This window comes from Aedes aegypti, chromosome 2 (assembly GCF_002204515.2).
Source record: "Aedes aegypti strain LVP_AGWG chromosome 2, AaegL5.0 Primary Assembly, whole genome shotgun sequence".
In the NCBI taxonomy this organism is placed as follows: Eukaryota; Metazoa; Arthropoda; class Insecta; order Diptera; family Culicidae; genus Aedes; species Aedes aegypti.
In genome coordinates this window covers 444308905-444322059 of record NC_035108.1, presented here as the reverse complement: position 1 = coordinate 444322059, position 13155 = coordinate 444308905, and the positions used below count along the sequence as shown (strand labels likewise).

The following is a 13155-nucleotide window of genomic DNA, read 5'->3' as shown; positions in this document are numbered from 1 at the left end:
TAAGGAAGGCAATGTTTCTGTCGTGTGAGATGTCTGAAAATTGTGTCCAACCTCTGCAGTGTTCTACAAGTTTGTTGGCACGTCTGTCAGTCTTGTACACTCATGTTGAAGTAAATTGAGTCAAAGATTTGGCCGTCACAGCACTATTTTTGCTAAATCTAGACATGCTTTCTCGAGAGTCCATTACAAAATTCCTGATTGCATCTCAATCATTGTCAGTTTTAGAGGAAGCATTCTGATAGTCCGTTCTAGTTGAGAATTCATTACATACAGGTCAAAATGCTACCACAATGTATCTACAGACTGCCCGCTCACTGGAACCATTGAAAACTTTTAGAATCTTTCCAAGTGTCAGAAAATTTCTATCGAAGCTAAAGAAAATATCGATGCTAACTCGATTCATCTTACCGACAAACAATCGATCAAGGATTGAATCCTGGGATTAAATCCTCTCATACACGTGGCGTGATTCAATGCATGCCGGGATTTGAACAAAAAAATGCGCTCGAAACGAATCTCGGTCTGATGGTTTTGAATCTCAGCAGCTCTTGGAGTGAGATTTTTTGAAGACTGGTGGAAAGTTATTGGGAGCATCACACAACTATCAAATTGTCATGTTTCATAAAAAAAATGTGAAATTGTTTTGCTAAAAATGGTTGGTTTTATTAAAATAATTGATCAAAGTCCATATTTTTACGACTTTCATTTAGTTATAATATTCTATGTTGTATATTTTACAACATGAAAAAATAAAATAAATATTTGGAAAAGTGAATAGACATAAAACACACATATTTCAATACGTACCAATGTAAAGTTCATAACATAATCTCTAAAACATATTTTCCGTCATATATTATACGAATTTGCAGTACAAAACAATTGCATCCATTAATTTCTAAAATAAACAACTCTTAAGCCAGCTCTAAACTGCTAAGGGCCGATTTCTTCACCTTCGCTTAAGCTGTAAACCACGTTTACCCATACGATTAAACCAGGTTTAAGGCCTAAGCGGTGGTGAAGAAACCGCTTATAAGAAACTACAAGCATATTACAAAAGCATTTTTTTACTTCTTCACGATCTTGCACAACTTTACTTCATAGATTGCGTTTTTAATGAAAATTGCTTTTAGTTACAGGTATTCATGTCATCCCTCTACATACCGTTCATGTTATATGAAGAAGAATAGAAAAGACAGTTTTTGTACATTACTCATTAATCATCGCAGTACCTAGTAGATACATTGTTCGTTTATGTCAATTCAAAAATCGAGCATTCGTAACTGATAGTTCCATTTAAAGGGAAGTTGAAAGTTTAAGTTTCATACTGAAAACTGGAAAGTCCCAATAGCATGTTTCACTGAAATTAATTGTTATATATGTGTAATTGTTTCGATCTTTGCAATTTTCCAAATTATGTTTTTCAATGAAAAAACGTTCCATTACATCACAATGGATGATAATTAATTTAATTAGTTTGAAATTCATGAGGAAAAATCATTCTATTATCAAATTGTGGAAAATTCTGAAAATGTCCAAAGTAGCCCCTTTTTGTCTTGAAGGACACACTTTTTTCGCTATTCCAGCATTTTTGTTATTTCTTGTTGGATTTGCCTCATATTTTGCACATTTGTTACGTACATATACAACTTAAATATATGTAAGAATCATCAATATCTATCCATAATTCTAAGAGTTACAAATCCTCAAAGCTGAAGAATGTGGAAATATTGTCAAAAGAAGCCCCGTTTGACGGTACCTAAATTTTTATTTTCGATCTAAATATCATTTTTAGTTATCTAAAATCGTTCTAAACATGTTTTGGGCAATGATTTATTTTTATTCGCAAATCTATGAATTTTGGTTTTCCCTGTCCTTTGGTTCAGAAAGGGGTATGGGCGCGTTCTGCCAACTCGGTCGAGGCAGATTTCTTGTGTGAGCAAGTTACAACATGGACGTTCTAAAGTGCCAGAATAAAGTGTTGTGCTTGTGGGGAGCACTTGAAGATGGGATGGAAGGTCATTACTTCGCGTGCGCGTTTTACTTCTGCTTTTATAATAAGTTATATATGTACAATAATCGACCCTTAGCTTAACTATCTAAATTAACAGTTGTAAATACAATAATCGTTCTAAGCTTACTAACATGTCGTCGTTAATTTTATCATAATGATCTTTTATCTACATCCGTCGAACCATTCTGAATGGCCGTTGTGAGAATATCACCAAGAACTTCTTACATGCAGTAAAGCTAAATTGTCCTACATTGAAATATTAAGGATTTCGCTCTTTTGGATTATTTTTTTGTTGTTTATTGCCAATTTTGTTGAGATGTCCTGAATGCCGCACATGGCGTACAGTGATCATTGCCATGGAGTTTCTCGAAAGCTGCATGGGGATTGTTATCGTGGGAATCCAAAAAGCGAATTTTGTATGATTTCGTTGTAGGCCAATACAGCAATAAAGCATGTAACAATAACTAACATTTCTTCTCTCCTTATCCTTGTTTTCATATCTAACCCGCCATTACAACGAGAAAAAATCATCGGAGATGAAAGACATGGCAGCGTATTGGCCGACAGAAAGAGGAACAAGTCATCGGAGAGGAAGGATATCATTGCAGCGTAATAGCTTAGAAAATAATGAGTATAATTTTTATTTAATCATTACTGCTAATTGAGGTAAATAAGATTAACTAATTATTTACTAATAACAAATTTGTTCCACAGAGCTTTTTACAAAACACCACACATAATCCCTCCTTTACCAAATCCTTAGGCAAAACACTTCACTACCGCTATATGTATGACTGATTCCATGTTCTTTCGACCTTGCATCATTCTTACGTGTAGGGGAAGTCTAGAGTAAAAGCAAAACTTAAAGAACCTTCTGGTCAAAGATGTTGCGTTGCCTACTTCCCGAACTCCAAATCCCCCGGTGTATTATGGACGGTATGAGTTTTCGAACTCATACTGGAGACTTGGCCCCTGACCCCCTTGTACATCAATAAAATAAAATAAAAAAAATCTATGAATTTCGGTTTTTGATTTTTATAATTTTATTTTTGAACATCCCTATCCTTTCTAATTTTTTCTTGAAGCCTCTTCTAGTTATTGATTTTTGGCAATAAAAAAAATTCAAGTTTATAGGTACTTTTAAAAATATTAAATTTTAAATATTTTTCTGGAAATATTTTTATTTTCCGTGTAAATAACGAAAAAAAAACAAGTTTGAAATTATTTTAATACCACCAAGTGGTTCTTCTGTGATAGGTTGATAGTAGAAAAATATAAAAGGTACGATTTTCATATTACACGCTAAATGAACCCCATGCATTTGTAGGTTATATAAGAATACCATTTTTCAAACAATTTTCAAAAACACATAAAAGTTTCAAAAGTCATAAAAAACTTCTCTTATATGCGTGCTATGAGTCAAGGTTTAAGCCAAAAATAAAATCATTTTGATTTCCGAGCTACGAAAAAATACACAAAATTCCAAAGTATACCCCGTCTAAAGGCGGGTTTGGGTATTAAAGGGTTAAATAATTTTTGGAACAATCTTGGAAATAATTCATGAAAAAATCTCTAAAATCATTCCAGGAAGTATGCCTTAAAAGCTTCCTGTTTAGGATTTCTAAGAAATCCTCTACAAAAATTTTAAATTTAATTTAAATTTAAAAAGGCCTAAAAACAAGTTGGATGAATTTATGGAAGAATCTGGATCTGACGAAAACTCTAGCGAAATTACTGGTTGAAAAGTCTTGAATGACAATTTCGAAGGAAATCCTAGGAGAATCACTAGATAAATTCCTGACGAATTTCACTTTCAATTGAATTAAATATCAATCAATATTAAATAACTGCATCCCACTCAACGTTTCGTTCTTCTTCTTTCTGGCATTACGTCCCCACTGGGACAGAGCCTGCTTCTCAGCTAAGTGTTCTTATGAGCACTTCCACCGTTATTAACTGAGAGCTTACTGTGCCAATGACCATTTTTGCAGGCGTATATCGTGTGGCAGGTACGAAGATACTCTATGTCCTGGGAAGTCGAGAAAATTTCCAACCCGAAAAGATCTTCGACCGGTGGGATTCGAACCCACGACCCTCAGCTTGGTCTTGCTGAATAGCTGCGCGTTTACCGCCACGGCTATCTGGGCCCCAGCATTTCGTATCCATCTTATTATCCAGCAAATGTAGGCATACCGTGGAATAATTCGTGAAGGACTTCCTTTAGAAATTTTAGGCTTTACCAATGGATAAATTCTTAAAGAAATCTTCGTAATAGTATGTGCAGGAAATTTCGGGCACATGCCTAAATAAACTTCTAATGAAATTGCTGGAGAAAATCATAACAAAATGCCTAGAGCAATAACTGACCAAAATTATCCAGAGAACCCTACTCCCAAATAACAAACAGCAGACTTCGTTTCAGAAAGCAGCCTTATAAGCATGCGCGTTCGAATTTATTAACTGATTTAAAAGTACATCTTATGCTGCGGTGAATTGAGATAAATTAATGAACTTTCGCTCCGATCGGTTGCTGCGGATAAATTTTATGCAACTAGCAAAAGTACCGTCGTATGTCATTCGTAAATGCTTTCAACCATTGCTGTGTCTTACTAGGATTCTTATTATTGTTGCAAGTTGATTATGCGCCAGCACCTTCCTTTTTGCCGCCCTTTTTCTCTTTCTTCGCAGCGGCCGCAGCCGCTTCCACATCGATCGGGGCCGGTTTCACGAACGGAATTTCATCGCGGTACTGCTCGGGCATGTACTTCTTCAGTGGCTCTGGGACCTGCGAAACGGAAAAATCCATATTTAGATGATGATAAATTTTCGAGCTGGATAGTAGAACATGAGTAAGTAAAACTTCGAAATTAGTACAACACTATATAATTCCTTTGACAAATACGCGTATTTCGACCTCAACTGTAAGACCGTCTTTAATGTTGTGTACTAGATACAAATTGAAGAAACCCATCGCATTAATACTGGATTCATGGATAGTCAAGGATTACGAGAGTATGCCCACTATGTCGATTGAAAATACCCAGAAGTTTTCCCAGAAATTATTGGAGTCAGGAAACATCCAGGATGATGGTGTCCTTCGGCGTGAATGCTCTTTTCTCGAGGGATGGGGAGTAATAGGGCGTTATTCAAAACTGAAAAGGCAATAGATGGCTCTTTTTCAGTGGTAGTAAAATCGAAATTCTGAAGCAAAGAAAGCACCGTGGCAGATGAACTAAACACTAAAAGTTATTTATTCACATTACGCTTGATTTCTAATCACTACTTTTTCGATCCAGTCTCTTAATTGCTAGTAATTTACGTTTTTCATTATTTTCCATACGTTTTGACAGCTCTCGACTACCATTCTTCCATGCGCTTGTGTTGGAAGTTTGAGAAATTTGAGAATCCAGCATTGCGCGATCAGTGGTGGAATGCAAACATCAGTGTCGCTGCTCGGCGGCCATTGAAAGAAACTGATTGTTCAAAAGGTTGTTGTCTGTACTTTTTGCCGCTGGCGCCAACTGTAAGCGGTTATGAACTAAATGAACAGTCGTTACCCTAGTTTTGGGAACTTGTAATCAGAAGGCACAGTGTGTTTGTTTGACAAATTGCGAAAAAATACGCGTTCTAGTGAGACTCGAACTCACGACTCCGTGTACGCTAGACCGCCGCTTTAACCAACTAAGCTACAGAACACCTTATGATTCTGCGGAATAGAAAGTCAAACTGAATCCGAGTCCTAACTCTTTTCGCAAATTCATGTCTCAATTTGTCAAACAAACACACTGTGTCTTCTGATTACAAGTTCCCAAAACTATGTTTCGGACATACTAGCAAATCTGGTATATGCCAGTAAAGGGCAAACATTCATTAATGAGTCGTTACCCTATTATTGGTTGAATTCTTGAAGATGTTCTAAACAGGAAACTTGGGGGAAGTCCTAGGTAAATCGATGGAATAATCACAGGATACATTCCTAAAGAATTTAGGACTTTCTTGAAAAAAAAAACAAAATCTTTGGAGAAATTCCGGATGGAATCTGAGATAATTTCTGTGAGAATCCTAAGAAAAAAAATCCGGTTTAAGTTCTTCTCAAAAACAATAAAGAACAAATAATTGTCACCACAAGAAATTAAACAAAAAAAAGTCTTACAAATATTCTTAGAAAAATGTAGGTCAGATTCTGTAAGGTTTTTTAGTGTTTCTTTATTCTTATTCTTTTTTTCTGGCAAGATATCTCTTAAGTTCCTAATTTCAAGACACTCAGTCGCATATCTCTAAAAAGTCTCTACAGTACAGGTCGGACTCGATTATCCGCAGGCTTTCGACATCGATGGAGACACCATCTTCTATGGTGACAGAGGGCTCGATTGGCTTGTCAGATGGATCGGGCCCGGGACATCCTGTCTACTGCAAATCGCTGCAGTTGATATAGGGCATGTCCCTAGGCTGATTATCCGTGATTCAATTATCCGGAATTTTAGACTCGATTATCCGGAATTTGATTTTTGATGTTCTTGTTTTTCAATTTTTATGCAAAAATCTGAGATAATTTGTAGTGCAATATGCAATATGAATGGTTTTGCAGTTTTGAACCGATTTATGAAAAGAGGGGTTTGAAAAAGTGTTTTTTTGTGTATGCTGGTCAAAAAAACTCTTTTTCTCATAAAGACCCCTACTGTTCCTACGCCACCGCATCATATAAATAAAAAAACAAAAAAAAAAGATAATTGTGCTTATTCTGCACGGTGTGTGAGGTGACACGAGTCGAATGAGGTGACAATTGTCGACTCGCTCCCATTTGATTAACATTAGTCGTCTCACGTCACTCGCGGTGCGACTATTCAACAGGTTCTTAAAAAAAATCGTCTCAGATTCCTCGAGGAATGTGATTTTCCCGAAGATTATTTTCATCTGGAATACTTTCAGGGACTTCTTCTGGGTTTTTTTTTTCATTTTTTACCTTCTAGAGATTTCTTTACCAACTCTCCCAGAAAAGCGATTTTGGAATTTGCTTAAGAAAACCCATGAGCATTCCAACGCTGCTACCTTCAGTAATTTCCTCAGAAATTACCTTCAATTTTTTCCAAGGGAGCCGGATCCTATTCCTGACACTTTTGATTCACTTCGGCAGTGGGATGTTATGAAAGCTACAGGGTGTCCGCAAATTACCCGTACAAACTTTGAAGACATGGCTCTATACAATCAAGCATAATATATTCAATATTCTTGCATGGTTGTAAACATTGGCTCATTATATTCTTATGAAGTAAGTTTGACACATTTCCGATTTCAAATATTTGCAAAATTAAGTCAAATGTATTAAAGTGTCTTAAAAGGAGCTGTTTTTCGAGCTTTATGACGGAAGAGAAATGTCCATAGAACTCACTGGATTTGAACCGTATAATTTTCTATTCCCAGTCTAACTTGAAGCCCCTAAACTGCAGGTAACTTCAAATAATAATAGGACATTTAGATTCATCTCTTTTAGATTTTAGGGATAACACATCTCCAGTATATCCCTCAGGAAAAACGTCTCCGAAAAATTTGAATTTGCCTATCTCAGTAACAAGCAATCATTTCGAAATTGTTTGAAGATGTATTTTGTGTCAACATATAGATGTATTATAAAGGTACATGGACATTGATTTTTCATTTTTTTCAATGTGAGATCATCTTCCCAATATTTTGCTGTTCGGATAATTTGCGGACACCCTGTACTGAGCTCATATTTTGTCACAATTCGCGTCGTATTGAAGTGCTTCTTACTGCAAACTCTCATTTTTGGCCGAGAAAAATCATAGAAGTGCCCAAATAACTCTGCACCCTTCTAGGATTTCCTTCAGATTTTTCACAAATCCTTCAACTGAATTCTCCAGTTTTTCATCCTAGAAAATTCACCATGATTTGAACATTTGAAGAAATTCGAATTTATGATTTTTTCAAGAAACCTGTAAGAATTCCTTCGCCTGTTTGTGAAAATTTCTTCAAGAATTCATTCACGGTTACTCTCACAAGTTGCTTCAAATATTCCTTAAGGAATTATTCGAGGAAATTCTTGGGATCTCTTCCATATCATAAACTGTCTCTCATTTCAGGAATAACTCCTGTCCTTTCTCCAAACAATTTCTCAAAAATGCTAATGAAATTTTTAAACCTTTTTTAAGATTTCACAGCAGTTAAAATTTCCTCCGATCATTGGGATCGTTCAAATATTCCGTAACGTGATAGTGGGAGGGAGGGGTTTACGTTAACTTAGTCCATATAAAAAAACTGCCATGCAAAAGCTGTAACGTGGGAGAGAGAGAAGTTCTGAAATGGTCAAATTTAGCGTTATGTAATATTTGTGTGATCCCAATTCATATACAAATTGCTTTAGAGATCATGGAAAATCATGGAAGTACCCAAGTATTGATTTTTCAATTATCTAAGAAATTTATCTAGGTAATCTTCTAAAATTTCCTAACGAGTCCAGGAGTTCATTCTGAGATACTTATTTGTCACGGGTGACTTTAGAACTTACACAGATTTCATCAGAGGTTACGTAATCCTTTTTTTAGAAAAAAAAACTAATGGATTTTGTTTTTTTTTTAAGATTTCTCAAATAATTCTAGGAAGAAAATCCTTGAAATTTCTCTGTAAACATTCTTGGGTGAATGTTTTTAAAAAATACCTGAAAAAACCTTTTAGACATCCTTGAGGAATATCTAAAAAAAATTACATGAAGAATTCCTGAATTAATTATAGGAGGAATCTCTAGAGTAATTCCTGAAGGTACTTCTGGAGGAATTTGCTAGTTGGAATCTTAAAGAAATCCTGAAAGACAATTGTATACAATTGTATAGAAAACCTTAAGAAATTCTTGGAGGCATCTTTGGAGAAATTGTTGGTTGAATTTTGAAGATGTTCTAAATCAAAGGATAGATGGAGGATGTACTAAGGAAATCGAAGCAAGAATCACTAGATAAAACTTTGGAGGACTTAGAACAGTCTTGAACTAAATTTGAAAGAATTTTTGGAGGAATTTCCTGATGGTTTCTACAATAATTTCTAAAGTTATCCTTGGAGAAATCTAGGTTGAATTCTTGAGGTATCCAAAACATTATTCTTGCAGGAATTCCATTAGAAATTACTACTTGGGTTTATTCTACGAGTGGCGTGATGTGATAATATTGTCGGTATCGTATAGCGGGGTGACGATACTTGACTCGAGTGAAGTGACTCTCCATTTGATTTGCACGGCGAGTCACTTCATTCGAGTCAAGAATTGTCACCTCGCTATACGATGCCCACAATTCTCACCTCACGCCACTCGTAGAATTAACCCAACTAAAAGAACTCCTGAAGAAATCTAAGGAGTTATATCTGAATCTTTGGAGAAATACCTAATTTAATGTCTGACGAAATACCTAGTGAAAATCATTTAAAAAAAACATACAGTAATACAAGCATCAGTAATACTGTCGTCATGTCACGAGGAATTACCAAAAAAAATTTTAGATCTTAGAGCAATGTATGGTCTGATTCTATGATGAAGAATCAAATTTTTATGTTCTGTAGTAATCTGTAGTAAACAAATGCTGTTTTCCATACAAAATGCCCAATTCTGGGGCTTCTGATAGTCCGAATTGGCTGAAATGTATATGATCAACTATAAATAACTTGAAGCTTCGTTACATTGAAGGTATTTTACAAAGAGTTTCAGAGCGTTGTTCAAAAACTAAAGTAGGTAACAAAAAGATTATTTAATTTAATTCAAAAACGGTGAGTTGTGGATAAGATGCCTTCCTTAGCCGAGTGGTTAGTGTCCGCGACTACAAAGCAAAGCCATGCTGAAGTTGTCTGGGTTCGATTCCCGGTCGGTCCATGATCTTTTCGTAATGGAAATTTCCTTGACTTCCCTGGGCATTGAGTATCATCGTACCTGCCACACGATATACGAATGCGAAAATGGCAACTTTGGAAAACAAAGCTCTCAGTTAATTGGTATGGTGTTAATGGTGTGAGGTGGGAATTGTCGGTCTCGTATAGCGAGGTGACAATTCTCGACTCGAGTGAAGTGACTCTCCATTTGGTTTGCATGGCGAGTCACTCCATTCGAGTCGAGAATTGTCACCTCGCTATACGAGACCGACAATTCTCACCTCACACCACTCGTAGAATTTGTCCCAGTAAGGACGTAATATCAAGAGAAGAAGACGTTGTGGGTGGTTGATGTGTTCTGCAAATTTGTGTAACTTCTGAAAATGAACAACTAGGGTGCCGGTGCCATTAGTGGACTACCTAAGCTATAAAAAATCATAACAAAATAACGAAAAGCCTTAACAGAGATCTTTTGGCGTTAACAGAAAGATTTCAGCCTCTACTATATGGTGATAAAACTATTTTTTTAACATAATATCGCTTGAGCCACTATTGGTACAAGTGTTCCAGTAGTTGCGCTAGTGCTCCAGTAGTAGACGTTCGGGAATGATACAAGGAATTTTGAACAAAATGGTAAATTTTTACATTGGTTCAACATTTTTCCTTCGGAACAGCAATTAATATCTTTCGAATTAAGTATAAAGATGTAGGGCTTTTCTTCATTTTTATACATCCATTTTAAAAACTGCTTCCATCCGTTGACCCACTACTGGAAGACGACGGCAACTACTGGTGCAAGGGAGCAAATTTTTTGCATAAAATTAATTATTTATGACTTTTTGATAAAATAAAAAGCTGAAATTTGGCAAATGGACTTAACTAGAGACGATCTATCCACCAAAAATAGCACATGTCGTTATATCGAAAAATGTTCGTTTTATTCCATAGTCCAATCTACTGGAACATTACAACCATTGGTACCGGTACCCTATGCCGAACACATTCAACCTCCCACAACTTACCGTTTTTTAATTAAATTGAATCATCTCTTGATTACCTACTTATGTCTTTAACACTTCAGTCGTCGCGCTGTTGTATTTTGTACAACAATGGTAGGAAAACCTCGCTTGGCGATCACAGCTTAAGTGTGGTGGCTCTGGTGATCGAAAATCACGCGACGACTGAAAGGTTAAACAACCCACTGAAAATTTGAGGAACATGACGGCAATGTAATGAATTCACTACAGACAAAACATCAAGTTATTTGTAGCTCGTCATCCAAATTTCAGCCAATTCGGACTACTAGAAGCATTTTGTATGGTAAAACAGCATTTGGTTACTAACTTTTGTCACAGATTCCCATCAAGCTATCGCTCAAACTTCCAGACTTACCTTAACTCCCGTTTCCGTTTGATGCGTCTCCAGGATGGCGCAAATAACTCGAGTCGTGGCGCACATTGTGGCATTCAGCATGTGAACAAAGTCTACGGCGGCGTTCATCTTCTTCGTTTGGCCGTAGCGCACCAACAGCCGCCGAGCCTGGTAGTCCAAACAGTTGCTGCACGATACCAGCTCCCTGAACGCCCCGGATCCGGCAAACCAAGCCTCCAGATCCAGCTTCTTTGAGGCAGCGTGATTTAGAGCACCGGAAACGATGTTAACCACACGGTACGGGATGCCCAACGATTGGCAGAACTGTTCTGCGTTGCCAATCATCTCGTCCATCATTTCCCAGGACTTGTTATCGTGAGGAGAGGTCAGCACAAACTGTTCCACTTTTTCGAACTGATGTACCCGGAAGATACCACGGGTATCACGTCCATGCGAGCCAACTTCCTGCCGGAAGCAAGTGGACAATCCCGCGTATTTTATTGGTAGGGAAGCTTCTGGGATCCATTCATCTCTGTGATAGGCAGCAATCGGTTGTTCCGAAGTCGCAATCAAGTATTTCTCATCGCTGACGCCTTCCTCCGTTTTTTCGCTACCCTTTCCTACAACTTTGTACAGTTCCTCGTCGAACTGGGAAAGCTGAGCCACTTCCTGCATCACTTCCTTCCGCATGAAGAACGGCGTGTACAGGGGAGTGTATCCCTTGCCGTACAGAAGGTGCAACGAATGCTGAATCAGAGCCTGCTCGAGGAACACAGCTGGACCGGTCAGGAAGTATCCTCGACCACCGGAAACGACTGCGCCCTTCTCGCCATTCATTCCGTCAATCATCACGATCAAATCAACGTGCGAGTATTTCAGCTTCTTCTCACAATCTCCAAACGTACGCTCGACCTTATTTTCATCCTCATCGTTGCTGACCGGAACACTCTCGTGGAGATGATTTCCCACTTCCCGCAGGGCGGAATTTCGTTTCGCTTCGGCTTCGCTCAATTTCTTTTCATTTTCAACCATCGCCGAATCAATCAATCCCCGAACCTTCTTGATCTGATTTACCGTCAACGCCTTCAGATCTTCACTCTTCAACCCGAGTAAATCCGTGGCCACCGCTTCCGGCACCGGTTCATCTTCCGCCCCTTGCGGTTCTTTCTTCTTCATTTTCTCGCCGATTTCCTTGCTGCACAGATTCTTCAGCTTGTTGAAATTGTCCGCGTTGAAGCGACACTTGCGCCACTCGCCGTCCTGCTCGATGACCGTGTCCACCAGGCCGACATCCTTGAAGCGCAGCTCCTGATTCGCTCGGACTTTGGCCGGGTCGTGGCCCTTGTCGCTGCGGAACAGATCCAAATCCAGAACCATTATGTGGCGCTACGCTGATTTTTGACGAAGCACTAATTCAAACAAAACTCGCGATTGGATGATGAAATCGGAATCCTTTGCCTGGAGTTTGAGAAAAGGGCACTGCTGCGTGATTCCGTCCGCTCTAAACGTGGCGAAGGTGATCGAATGCGGTTTGCGCAAAATGATTTTGACAGTTGGAGCGAAAATACACCGCCATCGATGCAGATCTGCGGAGACGGTGTAATCAACAGGGGGTGAATCAATCGACTGATGCACGGGAAAAATTGTGGTACAAATTACTATTTTAGCTGACTACGCCCATTCTTGAAACTACCATGGAATTTCAGACCAATTTACTATGTTTACGGTACATTCCACCACATTACTGGTACAATTGACAGAAATAATTTACAACAATCGGATTTCGACAACAGACATGGTAAAATCAAGCGCATTTCTGGTGTGCTGAAAATTGCCGGTGCGAGCGCTTAAGTTAACCCCCTAACAAGGGGCAAGACAGTGTTCAAAGCAGAGTGAATCTGGAGTAG

The 13155-nt window shown here is 38.0% G+C and overlaps 1 protein-coding gene across 1 annotated transcript; it reads right to left on the bottom strand.

Annotated features, from left to right (window-relative positions):
- Nucleotides 1–4426: 4426 nt before the first annotated feature.
- LOC5565854 (serine--tRNA ligase, cytoplasmic) lies at nt 4427–12774 on the bottom strand. The gene is made up of 2 exons (XM_001650151.2): nt 11270–12774; nt 4427–4799 (listed from the first exon to the last, which is right to left on the bottom strand). Exons 1-2 carry the CDS (start codon nt 12623–12625, stop codon nt 4653–4655), a joined length of 1503 nt encoding a protein of 500 aa, XP_001650201.1. The 5' UTR covers nt 12626–12774; the 3' UTR covers nt 4427–4652.
- Between the last annotated feature and the right edge of the window lie 381 nt (nt 12775–13155).